Genomic DNA, 17500 nt, shown 5'->3' on the forward strand with positions numbered 1-17500 from the left:
CGGTAGCGCTGCATGTGGGAATGTCTGGACTTGAAATATTAAAGTCCAATTGGTTAGGCATTACCACACTATGCTATATAAAGGCATCGTCCAAAGCCCTCTTGAACGAGCAGCGTTCTTAACGATTTGAGTTTTGTTAAGAAACCGACTGCTAAACATCCCGCTGCGTAAACACTCGTTACTCTTAACAAAAGCAAACACGAAACCTGTACATAAGGCACTGCTGGGATTTGAACCCAGGATCTCCTGTTTACTAGACAGGCGCTTTGACCAACTAAGTCACAGCGCCAACGCTGAATAGTTGGCAAGACGTTTTTGCACACAGATACTAAAAAAAGACAGCAAGTCTTAAAATGGCAAGCAAAGAGGTTGTTTAACTCTATTTGTCGCACTAATCATTACGCCTCAAAGCTATACAATTTTATAATTCATTCCGGTGAGCTCCATAAAACAAGCACACGCACCACCTGGACTAAGGCACTGCTGGGATTTGAGCCCAGGATCTCCTGTTTACAAGACAGGCGCTTTGACCAGCTAAGCCACAGCGCCACAGAAATTCACAGTAAGAGACATTTGCCCAATAACAAAAATCGAAGAAGAAAAAATAATACACAACAAAAACCAGCATGTCAGGATGCAGAAAATGCTGACAAGCCGGACGCGGTCCTTTAGAGTCTGGATGATCATGTCTCAAGCCTGACCATGTCATCCAAACCCAGAGTCAGCTCGGAAAATGGAAATCAGGACAAACGTATGCTATCGGCCATTGAAAGAGTTTCAGATCAGAAAGCCACTCTCCCATAATCTGAGGGAAAGGTGCAGTTTGGATTTGAACCTAGCACCTGCTGTTCCCAAGACAGGTGCTCTGGCCAACTTAGTCTTAACACTAAAAGAAAAAACCTCTGGATACGATACTTCCAAACGCAGTTTCATCTAAGACAGTGGGGGGGAAGCAAAAATTACTGTGCTTTCTACTCAGTTACTTTGCACAAGCATAAAGAGGCTCTTGTACGACAAATCCAAAAGGCGTGATCTCAACAATAGGTGGCAGTTACTTTTCCCCAAAACCACAGGTTGCCGACGAGTCATTCCTCAAGCCCACTAGGCCCTACACCGTTTTCTAATCTCCCTTATTTAAAACAGCTCAATTAAGTCATCGGCTTTATTGTAGAGTACCCCTAGTATCTGAGCCTGCACTGCGCAATGAAAGAAAGAAGCAAAACGGGATGGACAGATGCCTAAAATGTTAGAAACTCACCACACCTTAAGTCAGTGAAGAAAAAGTGCAAAGCTTGCGACTCTGGTGGGACTCGAACCAACAACCTTTGAATGGCTCAGCTCACAACCTAGAAGTCCAACGCGCTATCCATTGCGCCACAGAGCCTAAGTGCTCTGCTTCATCTAGAACTGTTGGACAGAAAGCACTTTTTAGTACTCTCTAGCCCATGAATGAACAGCCAACTGTGGACAAGGCACTGCTGGAATTCAAAGCCAGGATCTCCTGTTTATTAGACAGGCACTTTGACCAACTAAGCCACAGCGCCAAACGACCTTGATACAGGCTAAATGTTTAATTCCAAAAAAAAAAAAAAAAACTAACAACGGTAGCGCTGCATGTGGGAATGTCTGGACTTGAAATATTAAAGTCCAATTGGTTAGGCATTACCACACTATGCTATATAAAGGCATCGTCCAAAGCCCTCTTGAACGAGCAGCGTTCTTAAGGATTTGAGTTTTGTTAAGAAACCGACTGCTAAACATCCCGCTGCGTAAACACTCGTTACTCTTAACAAAAGCAAACACGAAACCTGTACATAAGGCACTGCTGGGATTTGAAACCAGGATCTCCTGTTTACTAGACAGGCGCTTTGAACAACTAAGCCACAGCGCCAACGCTGAATAGGAGGCAAGACGTTTTTGCACACAGAGACTAAAAAAAGAAAGCAAGTCTTAAAATGGCAAGCAAAGAGGTTGTTTAACTCTATTTGTTGCACTATTCATTACGCCTCAAAGCTATACAATTTTATAATTCATTCCGGTGAGCTCTATAAAACAAGCACACGCACCACCTGGACTAAGGCGCTGCTGGGATTTGAGCCCAGGATCTCCTGTTTACAAGACAGGCACTTTGACCAGCTAAGCCACAGCGCCACAGAAATTCACAGTAAGAGACATTTGCCCGATAACAAAAATCGAAGAAGAAAAAATAATACACAACAAAAACCAGCATGTCAGGATGCAGAAAATGCTGACAAGCCGGACGCGGTCCTTTAGAGCCTGGATGATCATGTCTCAAGCCTGACCATGTCATCCAAACCCAGAGTCAGCTCGGAAAATGGAAATCAGGACAAACATATGCTATCGGCCATTGAAAGAGTTTCAGATCAGAAAGCCACTCTCCCATAATCTGAGGGAAAGGTGCAGTTTGGATTTGAACCTAGCACCTGCTGTTCCCAAGACAGGTGCTCTGGCCAACTTAGTCTTAACACTAAAAGAAAAAACTTCTGGATATGATACTTCCAAACGCAGTTTCATCTAAGACAGTGGGGGGGGGAAGCAAAAATTACTGTGCTTTCTACTCAGTTACTTTGCACATGCATAAAGAGGCTCTTGTACGACAAATCCAAAAGGCGTGATCTCAACAATAGGTGGCAGTTACTTTTCCCCAAAACCACAGGTTGCCGACGAGTCATTCCTCAAGCCCACTAGGCCCTACACCGTTTTCTAATCTCCCTTATTTAAAACAGCTCAATTAAGTCATCGGCTTTATTGTAGAGTACCCCTAGTATCTAAGCCTGCACTGCGCAATGAAAGAAAGAAGCAAAACGGGATGGACAGATGCCTAAAATGTTAGAAACGCACCACACCTTAAGTCAGTGAAGAAAAAGAGCAAAGCTTGCGACTCTGGTGGGACTCGAACCCACAACCTTTTAATGGCTCAGCTCACAACCTAGAAGTCCAATGCGCTATCCATTGCGCCACAGAGCCTAAGTGCTCTGCTTCCTCTAGAACTGTTGGACAGAAAGCACTTTTTAGTACTCTCTGGCCCATGAATGAACAGCCAACTGTGGACAAGGCACTGCTGGAATTCAAAGCCAGGATCTCCTGTTTATTAGACAGGCACTTTGACCAACTAACCACAGCGCCAAACGACCTTGATACAGGCTAAATGTTTAATTCCAAAAAAAAAAAAAAAAAAAAACTAACAACGGTAGCGCTGCATGTGGGAATGTCTGGACTTGAAATATTAAAGTCCAATTGGTTAGGCATTACCACACTATGCTATATAAAGGCATCGTCCAAAGCCCTCTTGAACGAGCAGCGTTCTTAAGGATTTGAGTTTTGTTAAGAAACCGACTGCTAAACATCCCGCTGCGTAAACACTCGTTACTCTTAACAAAAGCAAACACGAAACCTGTGCATAAGGCATCTCCTGTTTACTAGACAGGCACTTTGACCAACTAAGCCACAGCGCCAACGCTGAATAGGAGGCAAGACGTTTTTGCACACAGAGACTAAAAAAAGACAGCAAGTCTTAAAATGGCAAGCAAAGAGGTTGTTTAACTCTATTTGTCGCACTATTCATTACGCCTCAAAGCTATACAGTTTTATAATTCATTCCGGTGAGCTCTATTTAACATTATTAATCTATCATTATTAATCATCTATGTAACATTAATTACAACAACACAATTATTATATGATTGTTATAGATGTTATATGACGTTGTTTGTTAAGATTAATGTTAGCCGACCAAGCACACTGTACAGTTTTACTACAAACATTTTAATGCAGTTATTATACATTACTTCACTTTATATTGTCATTTACTACCATAGTTACAATAATGCCCGTGCATTATTCTCACACATTAATCAATCACTTCACTAATAATAAATATAAGGATCAATTCATCAGTCATTAATTATAAACAAATAGTATAATAACGCTCACATATCACTACATCACTAATCATAAACTTATCTAATAATGCTCACGCATAATACATCACTAATCATAAAGCATTAAACAATATGGATCACGCATGATTGCATCACTAATAATAAACCAATAATATAAGGGTCACAATTTAATCCATCACTAATAATATAATATAATAACATTATTATTAGTGATGGATTGATGTGTGACCCTTATATTGTTGGTTTATTATTAGTGATGCAATCATGCATGATCCATATTAATTAATTAATAACTGCATTAAAATGTTTGTAGTAAAACTGTACAGTTTGCTTGGTCGGCTAACATTAATCTTACCAAATAACGTTATAAAACATCTATAACAATCATATAATAATTATTTTGTAGTAATTAACGTTACTGTAATGGTTATTCATTTAAACCACCTTGTTAAAAAAATACTTACTTTGCAATTGGTGTCCGAATTAATCCGCAACGAAATCTTTTATTACAGTACAAATCATGGATGGTATAAGGGCTCTGATTGGCCATAGCGTTCATTGTAACTCAGAACACGATTGGCTGCCTTAACCAAGAATAGGGTGAATCTTGGTTCCAGCTCACAAAGTGATTGGCCGGTGTGACCAAGAATAACCACGACTTACAAGTGGCAGTATGAGCTAACCGGCCACTTACTGCCCAGCTTAATAAAAGTCTTCCAGTTGGTGCTGCCCAGGCTAAAGAAAAAAAATATATAAAAAAAAATTATAAAACGGCCTTGCCAGAAAGTAGCAGAATGTCAATACAAGGCGGTGGCAATGTGCATTGATTTCTGAGTAACTCGTCATTCGGCATGCAGGGCTCCTCACACGTTTACTGGAGCAGGACCAGGTAGGGCCTTCAGTCACCTGCCCCTTGTGCACAAAATAGAACAACAGGACTGTTTTACAACCCCGGGATCGAATCAGGGACCTTTAGATCTTCAGTCTAACGCCCTCCCAACTGAGCTATTTCAACTGCCTTTTCACAAGTATCCTGCAGCATTCATGTCTGTGAGACTAAGCAGAATCCTGAAATGCCTCTGAGGCCTTAAAGGGTAAAATTTTAGCCAGTACGGGGATCGAACCCGCAACCTTGGTGTTATTAGCACTACGCTCTAACCAGCTGAGCTAACAGGCCACTTTCTCCCATGTTTGCTAAAAAGCTCAGCGTAACTGTCATTTTCTTCAAGAGATAAGAATGCTATTCCAGCTTTTTTTGTGCGGTGCTGGTAAAAAAACAAGGTCCCACCAAGATTTGAACTCGAATCGCTGGATTCAGAGTCCAGAGTGCTAACCATTACACCATGGAACCTCAAGTCTTCTGCTTGGTGCTGCTCGGGCTAAAAAGAAAATAATGTAAAAAAGAAAACGGCCTTGCCAGAAAGTAGCAGAATGTCAATACAAGGCAGTGCCAATGTGCATTGATTTCTGAGTAACTCGTCATTCGGCATGCAGGGCTCCTCACACGTTTACTGGAGCAGGACCAGGTAGGGCCTTCAAAAGAAAAGCGCACTATTCCAGGCATTTTGACGACTAAACGGCGGGCAGGGCAAAGAGGCCACCACAGAGCAAATGTGATCTTTTTTTTCTATTTTGACCACGTCGAAAATCGCCAATTATTGATTGCTTTGAGGGGAATTAGCTCATGGTTAAGCGCTCGCTTTGCATGGGAGAGGTAGCGGGAACAATGACTGCATTCTCCACCTCTGTTTTCATGCCTTTTTACATTGGCTTTTATTGCAAAGCTGGTGGCACCTTGAGGGTTTAAAGCGAAACTACTTACGTCAGCTTTGCCGGTTTCTGTGTAGTACATATCATTGCAACCCTTCAGAAGCCCTATCAAGTCACAGTTTTCTTTTATTCAGCAGCTTGTCCGCAGTGGGACATCAAAGCGCTAAATACATAGCATTATAGAGTGCTGTCGATCAGGCCATTGGAATCATCGCCAGAAGCAACGTGACCATCTGGGAGGAAGATAGTGTTTTGGTCAAGTGGAAGCAGGTGGACTTAAGGGTGAAGCAGCTAGGCTTTTTGGGTGACTTTCAGACACCTGACCCTTGTGCACAAAATAGAATAACATCACTGTTTTGCCGAAACCCAGGATCGAACCAGGGATCTTTAGAACTTCAGTTTAACACTCTCCCAACTGAGCAATTTCGGCTGCCTTTTCACAAGAATCCTGCAGCATTCGTGTCTGTGAGACTAAGCAGAATCCTGAAATGCCTCTGAGGCCTTAAAGAGTAAAAGTTTGGCCAGTATGGGGATCGAACCGGCGACCTTGGCGTTATTAGCACCACGCTCTAAAAAGCTGAGCTAACCCGCCACTTTCTGACATGTTTGCTAAAAAGCTCAGAGTAACTGTCATTTTCTTCAAGAGATAAGAATGCTATTCCAGCTTTTTTTGTGCGGTGCTGGTAAAAAAAAACAAGGTCCCACCGGGATTTGAACTCGGATTGCTGGATTCAGAGTGCTAACCATTACACCATGGAACCTCAAGTCTTCTGCTTGGTGCTGCCCGGGCCAAAGAGAAAATAATGTAAAAAACAAAAAAAAAAAAGAAAACGGCCTTGACAGAAAGTAGCAGAATGTCAATACAAGGCAGTGCCAATGTGCATTGATTTCTGAGTAACTCGTCATTCGGCATGCAGGGCTCCTCACACGTTTACTGGAGCAGGACCAGGTAGGGCCTTCAAAAGAAAAGCGCACTATTCCAGGCATTTTGACGACTAAACGGCGGGCAGGGCAAAGAGGCCACCACAGAGCAAATGTGATCTTTTTTTTCTATTTTGACCACGTCGAAAATCGCCAATTATTGATTGCTTTGAGGGGAATTAGCTCATGGTTAAGCGCTCGCTTTGCATGGGAGAGGTAGCGGGAACAATGACTGCATTCTCCACCTCTGTTTTCATGCCTTTTTACATTGGCTTTTATTGCAAAGCTGGTGGCACCTTGAGGGTTTAAAGCGAAACTACTTACGTCAGCTTTGCCGGTTTCTGTGTAGTACATATCATTGCAACCCTTCAGAAGCCCTATCAAGTCACAGTTTTCTTTTATTCAGCAGCGTGTCCGCAGTGGGACATCAAAGCGCTAAATACATAGCATTATAGAGTGCTGTCGATCAGGCCATTGGAATCATCGCCAGAAGCAACGTGACCATCTGGGAGGAAGATAGTGTTTTGGTCAAGTGGAAGCAGGTGGACTTAAGGGTGAAGCAGCTAGGCTTTTTGGGTGACTTTCAGTCACCTGACCCTTGTGCAAAAAATAGAATAACATCACTGTTTTGCCGAAACCCAGGATCGAACCAGGGACCTTTAGAACTTCAGTTTAACACTCTCCCAACTGAGCAATTTCGGCTGCCTTTTCACAAGAATCCTGCAGCATTCGTGTCTGTGAGACTAAGCAGAATCCTGAAATGCCTCTGAGGCCTTAAAGAGTAAAAGTTTGGCCAGTATTGGGATCGAACCCGCGACCTTGGCGTTATTAGCACCACGCTCTAACCAGCTGAGCTAAGCCGCCACTTTCTGCCATGTTTGCTAAAAAGCTCAGAGTAACTGTCATTTTCTTCAAGATATAAGAATGCTATTCCAGCTTTTTTTGTGCGGTGCTGGTAAAAAAAACAAGGTCCCACCGAGATTTAAACTCGGATCGCTGGATTCAGAGTCCAGAGTGCTAACCATTACACCATGAAACCTCAAGTCTCCTGCTTGGTGCTGCCCGGGCCAAAGAGAAAATAATGTAAAAAAAAAAAACAAAAAAAAAAAAGAAAATGGCCTTGCCAGAAAGTAGCAGAATGTCAATACAAGGCAGTGCCAATGTGCATTGATTTCTGAGTAACTCGTCATTCGGCATGCAGGGCTCCTCACACGTTTACTGGAGCAGGACCAGGTAGGGCCTTCAAAAGAAAAGCGCACTATTCCAGGCATTTTGATGACTAAACGGCAGGCAGGGCAAAGAGGCCACCACAGAGCAAATGTGATCTTTTTTTTCTATTTTGACCACGTCGAAAATCGCCAATTATTGATTGCTTTGAGGGAAATTAGCTCATGGTTAAGCGCTCGCTTTGCATGGGAGAGGTAGCGGGAACAATGACTGCATTCTCCACCTCTGTTTTCATGCCTTTTTACATTGGCTTTTATTGCAAAGCTGGTGGCACCTTGAGGGTTTAAAGCGAAACTACTTACGTCAACTTTGCCGGTTTCTGTGTAGTACATATCATTGCAACCCTTCAGAAGCCCTATCAAGTCACAGTTTTCTTTTATTCAGCAGCGTGTCCGCAGTGGGACATCAAAGCACTAAATACATAGCATTATAGAGTGCTGTCGATCAGGCCATTGGAATCATCGCCAGAAGCAACGTGACCATCTGGGAGGAAGATAGTGTTTTGGTCAAGTGGAAGCAGGTGGACTTAAGGGTGAAGCAGCTAGGCTTTTTGGGTGACTTTCAGTCACCTGACCCTTGTGCACAAAATAGAACAACATCACTGTTTTGCCTAAACCCAAGATCGAACCAGGGACCTTTAGATCTTCAGTTTAACGCTCTCCCAACTGAACAATTTCAGCTGCCTTTTCACAAGAATCCTGCAGCATTCATGTCTGTGAGACTAAGCAGAATCCTGAAATGCCTCTGAGGCCTTAAAGGGTAAAAGTCTGGCCAGTACGGGGATCGAACCCGCGACCTTGGCGTTATTAGCACCACGCTCTAACCAGCTGAGCTAACCGGCCACTTTCTGCCATGTTTGCTAAAAAGCTCAGAGTAACTGTCATTTTCTTCAAGAGATAAGAATGCTATTCCAGCTTTTTTTGTGCGGTGCTGGTAAAAAAACAAGGTTCCACCGAGATTTAAACTCGGATCGCTGGATTCAGAGTCCAGAGTGCTAACCATTACACCATGGAACCTCAAGTCTCCTGCTTGGTGCTGCCCGGGCCAAAGAGAAAATAATGTAAAAACAAAACAAAAAAAAGAAAACGGCCTTGCCAGAAAGTAGCAGAATGTCAATACAAGGCAGTGCCAATGTGCATTGATTTCTGAGTAACTCGTCATTCGGCATGCAGGGCTCCTCACACGTTTACTGGAGCAGGACCAGGTAGGGCCTTCAAAAGAAAAGCACACTATTCCAGGCATTTTGACGACTAAACGGCAGGCAGGGCAAAGAGGCCACCACAGAGCAAATGTGATCTTTTTTTTCTATTTTGACCACATCGAAAATCGCCAACAATTGATTGCTGTGAGGGGAATTAACTCAAATGGTTAAGCGCTCGCTTTGCATGCGAGAAGAAGCGGGAACAATGACTGCATTCTCCACCTCTGTTTTCATGCCTTTTTAAAGCGAAAAGGTTTAAAGTGAAACTCTCCTGATTTAATCATCACCAGAAGCGACGTGACCATCTGGAAGTAAGATAGCTTTTTGGTGAAGTGGAAGCAGTTGGACTTAAGGGTGCAGCAGCTAGGCTTTTTGGGTGCCTTTCGGTCACCTAACTCTTGTGCCCAAAACTGAAAAACAACACTACTTTACCAAACCCTGGTTATAACCAGGGACCTTTAGATATTCAGTCTAACACTCTCCCAACTAAGCTATTTCAGCTGCCGTTTCATAGTTTTTTTTACAGCGTAGACGTGTGTAAGACAGAGCAGAGCCCTTAAATGCATCTGAGGCCTAAGAGGGTAAGAGCTTGGCCAGTACAGGGATCGAATCCACAACCTTGCCGTTATTACCACCATAGTCTAACCAGCTAAGCTAACCAGCCACTTCCTGCCTAAAGCACTAGAAAGCCCAGAGTAAATGTCATTCCCTGGCCTTCAAGAGATTAACATTCTATTCCAGCTTTTTTTTGTGCGGTGCTGGCAAAATAACAGGTCCCACTGAAATTTGAACTCAGATCGCTGGATTCAGAGTGGTCACCATTACACCATGGAACCTCAAGCTTGTTGTGTGGTGCTGTCAAAGCTGTAGGGAATGAATTAAAAAAAAAACGGCCTTGCAGGAAAGTAGCAGAATGTCAATCCAAGGTGGTGCCAATGTGCATTGATTTCTGAGTAACTGAGTCATTCTGAGTCATTCGGCATGCAGGGCTCCTCACACGTTTACTGGAGCAGGAATAGGTAGGGCCTTCAAAAGAAAAGCGCGCTATTCCAGGCAATTTGACGACTAAACGGCAGGCAGGGCAAAGAGGCCACCACAGAGCAAATGTGATCTTTTTTTTTTTTTTTTTTTTGACCACGCCAAAAACTACCAATTTGAATTTTTCCGAGGGGAATTAGCTCAAATGGTAGAGCGCTCGCTTAGCATAGGAAGGGGCCCAATCTTTTCGCTCACTCGCAAGCGAACAAGCCGCAAAAAAACGGAAAAAATGCGACAAATTTCGCTTGCAGTAGTGTTCGCGGCTTTGTGACTGTGCATAATGTGGTATTTTGGTTTCATATTGCATGTCATTCTAAATGTCATTTTTTGCGTGCTGGATTCGAACACACGATCTGTGTAACACAATATCCAATCAGTGTCGGTTTCAGCGGAGCCAATCAGCTGCGCTCTTATTGAAATTTTACTGACGTAACACAGGCAATTATATTGATATTACTATTATTATGTGGATATTGTTCTTAAAAAGCATATTACGTTAATTAAAAATGAATGAAAATGTTTCAATTAAACATATGTATGCATGTTTATGTATATATAAGTATATTATATATATATTTATTTATTAATATATAAATATATACTATACTATATATATATATATATATATATATATATATATATATATATATATATATATATATATATTAATATATGTTATATTTCTTTATGTAATAACTTTAAATGAATGCACACAAAAACAAGTAATATGCAAAATGGTTTATTAAAATGAATACAAATATTAAAATCGCAAAACAATTTAAAAAATATAAAAAACAAAATAAAAACATATCTTAATATATAAACGATATAATATACAATAAATAAAAACAATACAATATATATTTATTTATTATGCACATATAATATATTAAAACAATACTATATATAAATATATTTATTTATTATACACATTATATAAAAACAATACTCTATATATATATATATTTATTTTTATATACACAATATATTAAACAATAATATAAATACATAATAAAATGCAAGAGTGGGGGCACGTAATATATAAAATATAGTATTTAAGCAATGTATAAAATGTTATTTTTTTAAGAAATATAAATATATTTTTACATAAAATGCACACAAATATTAAATAAGTACACACAAGACAAAATAAGAGTGGGCCTATAAGTGCCACTTTAAAATGCTAAATATTAACACACAAAAATTAAATAAAATGAGAGAGAGAGAGAGTACCCATGTAACATTTACAAAAATATATACAGCAATTTGTCCTTTATTCTGGAGCTGGAGTTTGTCCTTCTTCTTTGGCTCTCGGCGAAGGCGGTCGCTCTTCTTCCCGCTCCGTCCCATATCTCTCCTTGCTAGCACCTCTTGTCTCGTCTTATTCTATCTCTGAGGCTCTCCTTGTCCTGCTTTCCAAACGAAAAAGGAATTATGGATTTGATCAACTGGTCTCTGAATGCAATTGACACCATCTTCTCAACAAGATCGCTGGGCTCCGGGGAACCCAGCTGTCCTGCGGGGACGCTCGCAGCTGGATATGTGATGGACGGGTGGGAGAAGTGGAGAGTCCTCTGTCTAGCTGCTCTGTCTCTGGAGGATATTGAAGATATCTACCTATTCGGAACTTTGATAACAGGGTTTCTGCTGATGGGCTTATGCGGGGCCCTGGGATATCGGAAACTAATAAAAGCGGTCAGCGCAGCTCAAAACCCCACTAGGCTGGCCGGCTTGATTGAAACACTGATGGGTAGGGTCGCGAATCAGACTATGGTCCTTGACCGCAAACTGGAAACCATCGAGGTGAAGCTAGCGGCTCTGCAACAAATTTTGGCCAGATCGGGAGACGAGTGATGGACATTAAATATCTGTGAAATTGGCAGATATTGACCTAAAGTGGAAGTATCTTACTGTCTTTTTTTCGGCTCTTCTCTTACTCCTGCCAGACGGCCTCGGCTGGAAGTAAACAACTCCCTGGGATAAGCAAGATAAGCGGACGCTCTGAAATTCCTGCCCCTGTCAAGGACACCTGCGGGACTCCGGACTATGCAGGCTCACACACACACACAAACATATCTACAGATAAACATTCACCACCGATCCCCATCCAAACGCCTTTGTGTGCTTTTACCCACGTGGGGCGTGGGCGGGGCTGTGACTTGCGACGGAAATGGCTGCTGGACCAGTTGGCTGCCCGCACTCAACGGACTGTTTTCCATTACCCCTGTTCCCATCCCCTCTGTCTATGTTGTGTCTTGCCGGTGTGCTTATGCTAAGATAGGGCTGTTTTTCTCCCTTTTCTCACTTTGTCCTAATCAAGGGCAAGCTGAGGGGGTGTTTTTTAGCCTAACTGTCCAAATGTATCTTTCTTCGTTTCTAAATGCTACCTCCTAAGATCTGTCTCCCCTGAAAAGTTGTTTGTGATGTTTTGTGTATGGTCTGGGGGGTCCAATTTCGCTATACGAAAGTGTAGTGACAAATAAAGGCTTGATTGATTGATTGATTTATTTTGCTGGCGCTGTTCTGCCAACCAGTCCTCTAAGGACAAATCGGCTATGGCCAAACTCCTTAGTCTTTGGTTGCCCACATTTGCTGCAAACATTAAAAGTAACCTCACGCACATACTTCCTTTTGTGGACTCAACTTTCCTTCTCCTGTTCCCGTCGGCGCAGGTGGAGCAGGTGCAGGTGGAGGAACAGCAGGTGCAGGTGAAGCTGGGACTGCACTGGATGTTGGTGCAGCAAATGATGGAATCACCATTGACACACTCATGTCTGGGTTAAAAACAAGTGTGCCAAACAATGATCCAGGTCCTGAAATGGGCTGCACAACACCTGGTGCTATGGGGGGTGGTGCTATGGGGCACACCGTGCTGGGGGTCGGTGGAAAGGAGCACACCGTGGTGGGGGCAAACACAATGGGGCGCACTGTGGTGGGGGCCAGCGCAATAGGGCGCACTGTGGTGGAGGCTGGTATGATGGGGAACACTGTGGTGGAGGCTGGCGAGGTGGGGCGCACTGTGGTGAAGGTCGGTGTGACAAGGCACACCATGGTAGGGGCCGGTGCAATGTGGCAGACTGTGGTGGGGGTTGGCGCGATGGGGCATTCCGTCGTGGGGGCCGGTGGAAAGGAGCACACCGTGGTGGCATCCGGCAGGAAGGAGCAAACTGTGGTGGTTGCAGAAGCAGACTTTCGACCAGGTCGAAGAAGAGGTGCCTGTCCTTCTTTATTTGGAGGAAAGACAAACTGGTGTTTGGGGCCTGATGTTGATGGTGCCTCGTTCAATTTTTCCCTCGGCAAAGGAAGCTGCGTATCTGCCACAGCAATTGGATCAAGTGGAGTCAGTCCCTGTGTGAGTACACTCATTTCCTGATCCTTTTGCCCCCGTTGAAACCTGATTATAAATGATATGTATTATTCATATATATTAATTTAGAAGTATTCAGGTAATTTAAAGAAAATAATGTGCTTTGGTTACCACTGAATAAGCGTCTTCTGGTTTAGCTCAAAAAGCTGGATCACTGTTTCATCCATCAGCCTGCGACTGCCAAGCACCAGATCCCGGATGTGGTGGTAATCGGTCAGTATTTTAGACCACCTGGGCGTGCGAACACCAGCCTTCTTGGAAGTGGACTTGTGTACGGCACACAGCTTTGTACAAATGGCCTCAACCAAGCGGCTGGTGCTAGGCCACTGTGCTGGACCCCCAGGATGTCCAATCAGACAGCGCTTGACGCTCTCCACACCTGGAGTGACTCCGGAGCGATTCGGTGCCTTAAAGCACCCATGTGTCAGCTGAGGCTGATGTCGAGGCTGGTAGTTGATGCGCTGTTTATCAACATCCAGGAGAGCTGTCCACAGCTTGATGGCCTCTGTCACCTGCAGGTCAGTGAGGTAAGGAGCCACACGAAGACCTACCAAATAAGCAGCCAGATCCTGGACCTTGTCCAACCCAGCAATGCCATCAGGTCCAATGACTACTCCCTGGTAAATACAGAATAAGTTTAGTATATGTGGAATAAAAAAAGACTAAATCAAATTAAGTTCTTAATATATCTTACCTGAGCCTCAACAGAGAGACTGTCTCCAGACTTGGATGGCTGTGACGGCACTGAGGGGGCTGGGCTAGGAAGCTGTCCTTCTCCACCAGCTGATGTGGACGGCTCAGCCAGTAATGCTGGGGACTGAGGCAGGATGAAGATAAGGGGCTGTTTCTGAGATCATGGCAGGGGTCATCCTCATACAGTACTGGAACTGTGATGTCCTCCATGATCTCCTCCTCAAACCCGTCATCTTGTAGATCCTCGTCATGTACTTCCTCCACCAGCCTGTCTTCCTCCTCTGGGTTCTGGAGCACCGGAGTCTGGGTTTTGCCGGTCTGGCTGTAAAGGTGCTCCATTCCCAGCAATTCACCTTAAAAAAATAAAACAATAAAAAAACATATATTAAATAAAACTAATGATAAAATAAACATTTAGATTACCATTTTGTGTAGTACATTAAAAGCTTAATGAATAACTTCCATAACAACTAATTAATGAATTTCTTGCCTGTATATGCTCCAGTAATGCTGGGGACTGAGGCAGAGGCGAAGATAAGGGGCTGTTTCTGAGATCACGGCAGGGGTCATCCTCATACAGCACTTAAAACTGTGATGTCCTCCATGATCTCCTCCTCAAACCCGTCATCTTGTAGATCCTCGTCATGTACTTCCTCCACCAGCCTGTCTTCCTCCTCTGGGTTCTGGAGCACCGGAGTCAGGGTTTTGCCGGTCTGGCTGTAAAGGTGCTCCATTCCCAGCAATTCACCTTAAAAAAATAAAACAATAAAAAAACATATATTAAATAAAACTAATGATAAAATAAACATTTAGATTACCATTTTGTGTAGTACATTAAAAGCTTAATGAATAACTTCCCTAACAACTAATTAATGAATTTCTTGCCTGTATATGCTCCAGGAGGGTGATAGCGGTTATCCCAGGGCTTGCGTCCTGAGACATAGCTTTTGGTGGACAATGAGCATTGTGTTTTTCCTCTCTCTCTCCCTGCAGGTAACTGTGTCCACCTGGTAGCAATCATTGGATCTTTCTAGAGAGGAGAGAGAGTATTTAACCTGAGCTGCACTTCAAACCAGTGTTGGTGGTGTCAAGTGCAGTGGCGGAGCTTTTCTCCAAATTCAGACCTGACTCATGAGGTGAACGGATCAATTATTTTTCCGGCTCTAAATGCGTATGATTGGCCCATGATGAACGAGTGACTCAGACCCGATAGAGGACTCAAGAGATGAACGGATCAATTCTTTTTCCAGCTCTAAACGCGTATGATTGGCCCGTGAGGAACGAATGACTCAAACCCGATAGAGGACTCGAGAGATGAACGGATCAATTCTTTTTTTGGCTCTAAACGCGTATTATTGGCCCGTGAGGAAGGAATGACTCAGACCCGATAGAGGACTCGAGAGATGAACGGATCAAATATTTTTCCTGCTCTAAACGCGTATGATTGGCCCGTAATAAACGAGTGACTCAGACCCGATAGAGGACTCGAGAGGTGAACGGATCAAATCTTTTTCGGCTCTAAACGCATATGATTGGTTTCTGCCTTTCCGCGATGAACGACACGAAATGTGATGAAGACTTGAAATAACGATACCACCTGCACAAATGTACGCACGCGCAAATTAACAAATCACTCCCTAAGAGGACTTATAGTTCCCAAATCATATTGAAGATTCGTTTAAAATGAACGAAATGTTCATGATCGACCCATTACTAAACCTGGTTAGATACCTGCTCCAGTCGGGGATTGAACTTTGTGATCTACCCAAAGTGTTATTTATGGACATATTTCTTGAACCAGTACTGTTATATATGCATTGAGTAGTTTCTGGTGGGCAAAAAATACAAAATATAACCTTCATTTCGCTTCTTTCTTTCTCAATTTCTCAAATTTTCTTATTTTTCTTGTGCTTTTTTCTTCCCCTTCCAAAACAGACTATTGTTTCCCAGCTTTAGCGGAGTCGGTAGAGGGTCCAGGGTTCAAGTCTGTGTTCGGGCATGAGAGACTCTTTGTGGAGCCACAGCTTTTGCCGTTGAGCTATCGCTTGCTGAAAGTTTCATCTGAATGCACAACACGTGTACTAGGCATGAGGACATGGGAGAACAGTCTTGTAGTCATGGCTGCGTGGTTAAGGTGATCGACTAGAAATCGGTTGGGGTATTCTCCCGCAGGTTCAAGTCCTGCTAACTATACCCACATCCTGTTCCTTTTTAAAATTGCAGCAGCCATCAATGTTTGCATTTCCATTGTTTCTTGGGAAAAGCGTTGTGCTGGTAGGAGGAGAAAAACAACTGTGTGTTCTCACTGAAGAGAAAGGGGCATATCACATGAAGGAACATACCACACAAGAGCCACAGCGGCAATCCTGTAGCTCGCTGTGATCGTATAGTGCTTAGTACTCTGCGTTGTGGCCGCAGCAACCCCGGTTCGAATCCGGGTCACGGCAGGTTTTTCAAGGTGACATTGGTGTCGCACTCTGTGTTGCCATCCGTTATCTCCAGCCTTCTTTTAGTGCAGGCTGTGCTAATGGCACGTCCTGAATGTTTACGTTTCCTAAAGTGTGGAAGACTAGGGATATGATATAAGAGAAATAGGATCTTTCATGCCAGCATGCTGTGTAGATAAGTACTGATCAAGTCACGCTTCTAAGGCATGGAAGGAATCTTTTCAATTGTTGAGTGTCCATTCATTGCCACAACAGCAGAAAGACATTCTGCAGTTATCATTGATCTATTTAATGTCTCCTACATGACATGAAGTCCAAACTATTGTGTTGTACTGATGTCTACACCTACAAAAACCATAAACCCAACCTCAAAGTAACCTGTCGTGTTTTAGCAACATCCACACCAACTATAAGCTTAAAACCCCATCTCACGGTAAACTTTAGTGTAGTGTAAAGGTCTGCGCCGACCACAGCCCAAAGCTTGCCTACTTGTAAATTATTGTTATGGAGCCCGGATAGCTCAGTCGGCAGAGCATCAGACTTTTAATCTGAGGGTCCAGGGTTCAAGTCCCTGTTCGGGCGTGTGACGCTCATTTTGTGGAGCCACAGCTTTTGCTGTTGAGCTATCGCTTGATGAAAGTTTCATCTGGATGCACAATATGTGTACTAGGCGTAAAGAAATGGCAGTACAGGCAGTCTTGTAGTCGTGGCCGAGTGGTTAAGGCGATGGACTAGAAATCCATTGGGGTGTCCCCGCGCAGGTTCGAATCCTGCCGACTACGTCCTCCCCCTTTTTAAAATTGCAGCAGTCGTCAATTGTTTGCATTTCCATTGTTTCTTGGGAAAAGCGTTGTGCTGGTAGGAGGAGAAAAACAACAGAGTGTTCTCACTGTAGAGAAAGGGCCTTATCACA

At 43.2% G+C, this 17500-nt stretch overlaps 1 protein-coding gene and 15 non-coding genes across 16 annotated transcripts; 2 read left to right on the forward strand and 14 right to left on the reverse strand.

The window, feature by feature from the left end:
- Positions 1-215: 215 nt before the first annotated feature.
- On the reverse strand, positions 216-289 carry trnat-agu (transfer RNA threonine (anticodon AGU)). The gene has a single exon. It is a non-coding gene; the product is annotated as a tRNA-Thr (tRNA).
- A 186-nt stretch (positions 290-475) lies between these two features.
- On the reverse strand, positions 476-549 carry trnat-ugu (transfer RNA threonine (anticodon UGU)). The gene has a single exon. It is a non-coding gene; the product is annotated as a tRNA-Thr (tRNA).
- Positions 550-1295: 746 nt separating this feature from the next.
- Positions 1296-1384, reverse strand: trnar-ucu (transfer RNA arginine (anticodon UCU)). Its single transcript is given in 2 exon segments — positions 1296-1331; positions 1348-1384. It is a non-coding gene; the product is annotated as a tRNA-Arg (tRNA).
- An 86-nt stretch (positions 1385-1470) lies between these two features.
- Positions 1471-1544, reverse strand: trnai-aau (transfer RNA isoleucine (anticodon AAU)). Its single transcript has one exon. It is a non-coding gene; the product is annotated as a tRNA-Ile (tRNA).
- A 533-nt stretch (positions 1545-2077) lies between these two features.
- Positions 2078-2151, reverse strand: trnat-ugu (transfer RNA threonine (anticodon UGU)). Its single transcript has one exon. It is a non-coding gene; the product is annotated as a tRNA-Thr (tRNA).
- Positions 2152-2899: 748 nt separating this feature from the next.
- trnar-ucu (transfer RNA arginine (anticodon UCU)) lies at positions 2900-2988 on the reverse strand. The gene is given in 2 exon segments: positions 2900-2935; positions 2952-2988. It is a non-coding gene; the product is annotated as a tRNA-Arg (tRNA).
- Positions 2989-5026: 2038 nt separating this feature from the next.
- Positions 5027-5100, reverse strand: trnai-aau (transfer RNA isoleucine (anticodon AAU)). Its single transcript has one exon. It is a non-coding gene; the product is annotated as a tRNA-Ile (tRNA).
- Positions 5101-5202: 102 nt separating this feature from the next.
- Positions 5203-5274, reverse strand: trnaq-cug (transfer RNA glutamine (anticodon CUG)). The gene has a single exon. It is a non-coding gene; the product is annotated as a tRNA-Gln (tRNA).
- A 776-nt stretch (positions 5275-6050) lies between these two features.
- Positions 6051-6123, reverse strand: trnaf-gaa (transfer RNA phenylalanine (anticodon GAA)). The gene has a single exon. It is a non-coding gene; the product is annotated as a tRNA-Phe (tRNA).
- A 1120-nt stretch (positions 6124-7243) lies between these two features.
- trnaf-gaa (transfer RNA phenylalanine (anticodon GAA)) lies at positions 7244-7316 on the reverse strand. The gene has a single exon. It is a non-coding gene; the product is annotated as a tRNA-Phe (tRNA).
- Positions 7317-7581: 265 nt separating this feature from the next.
- Positions 7582-7653, reverse strand: trnaq-cug (transfer RNA glutamine (anticodon CUG)). The gene has a single exon. It is a non-coding gene; the product is annotated as a tRNA-Gln (tRNA).
- A 956-nt stretch (positions 7654-8609) lies between these two features.
- trnai-aau (transfer RNA isoleucine (anticodon AAU)) lies at positions 8610-8683 on the reverse strand. Its single transcript has one exon. It is a non-coding gene; the product is annotated as a tRNA-Ile (tRNA).
- A 102-nt stretch (positions 8684-8785) lies between these two features.
- Positions 8786-8857, reverse strand: trnaq-cug (transfer RNA glutamine (anticodon CUG)). Its single transcript has one exon. It is a non-coding gene; the product is annotated as a tRNA-Gln (tRNA).
- A 3282-nt stretch (positions 8858-12139) lies between these two features.
- On the reverse strand, positions 12140-14045 carry LOC137487266 (uncharacterized). Its single transcript, XM_068220626.2, has 3 exons — positions 14033-14045; positions 13559-13994; positions 12140-13474 (listed from the first exon to the last, which is right to left on the reverse strand). Exons 1-3 carry the CDS (start codon positions 14043-14045, stop codon positions 12694-12696), a joined length of 1230 nt encoding a protein of 409 aa, XP_068076727.1. The 3' UTR covers positions 12140-12693.
- Positions 14046-17096: 3051 nt separating this feature from the next.
- On the forward strand, positions 17097-17169 carry trnak-uuu (transfer RNA lysine (anticodon UUU)). Its single transcript has one exon. It is a non-coding gene; the product is annotated as a tRNA-Lys (tRNA).
- Positions 17170-17287: 118 nt separating this feature from the next.
- Positions 17288-17369, forward strand: trnas-aga (transfer RNA serine (anticodon AGA)). The gene has a single exon. It is a non-coding gene; the product is annotated as a tRNA-Ser (tRNA).
- Positions 17370-17500: the final 131 nt, after the last annotated feature.

The sequence above is a fragment of the Danio rerio genome, chromosome 4 (assembly GCF_049306965.1).
Source record: "Danio rerio strain Tuebingen ecotype United States chromosome 4, GRCz12tu, whole genome shotgun sequence".
NCBI lineage: Eukaryota > Metazoa > Chordata > Actinopteri > Cypriniformes > Danionidae > Danio > Danio rerio.

What these genes read in the sequence shown, in the direction of transcription:
- LOC137487266 (XM_068220626.2), bottom strand. An exon ending in CAGAAGACGCTTATTCAGTG is followed by an intron (nt 13,475 to 13,558) that starts GTAACCAAAGCA and finishes ATTTATAATCAG; the next exon opens with GTTTCAACGGGGGCAAAAGG.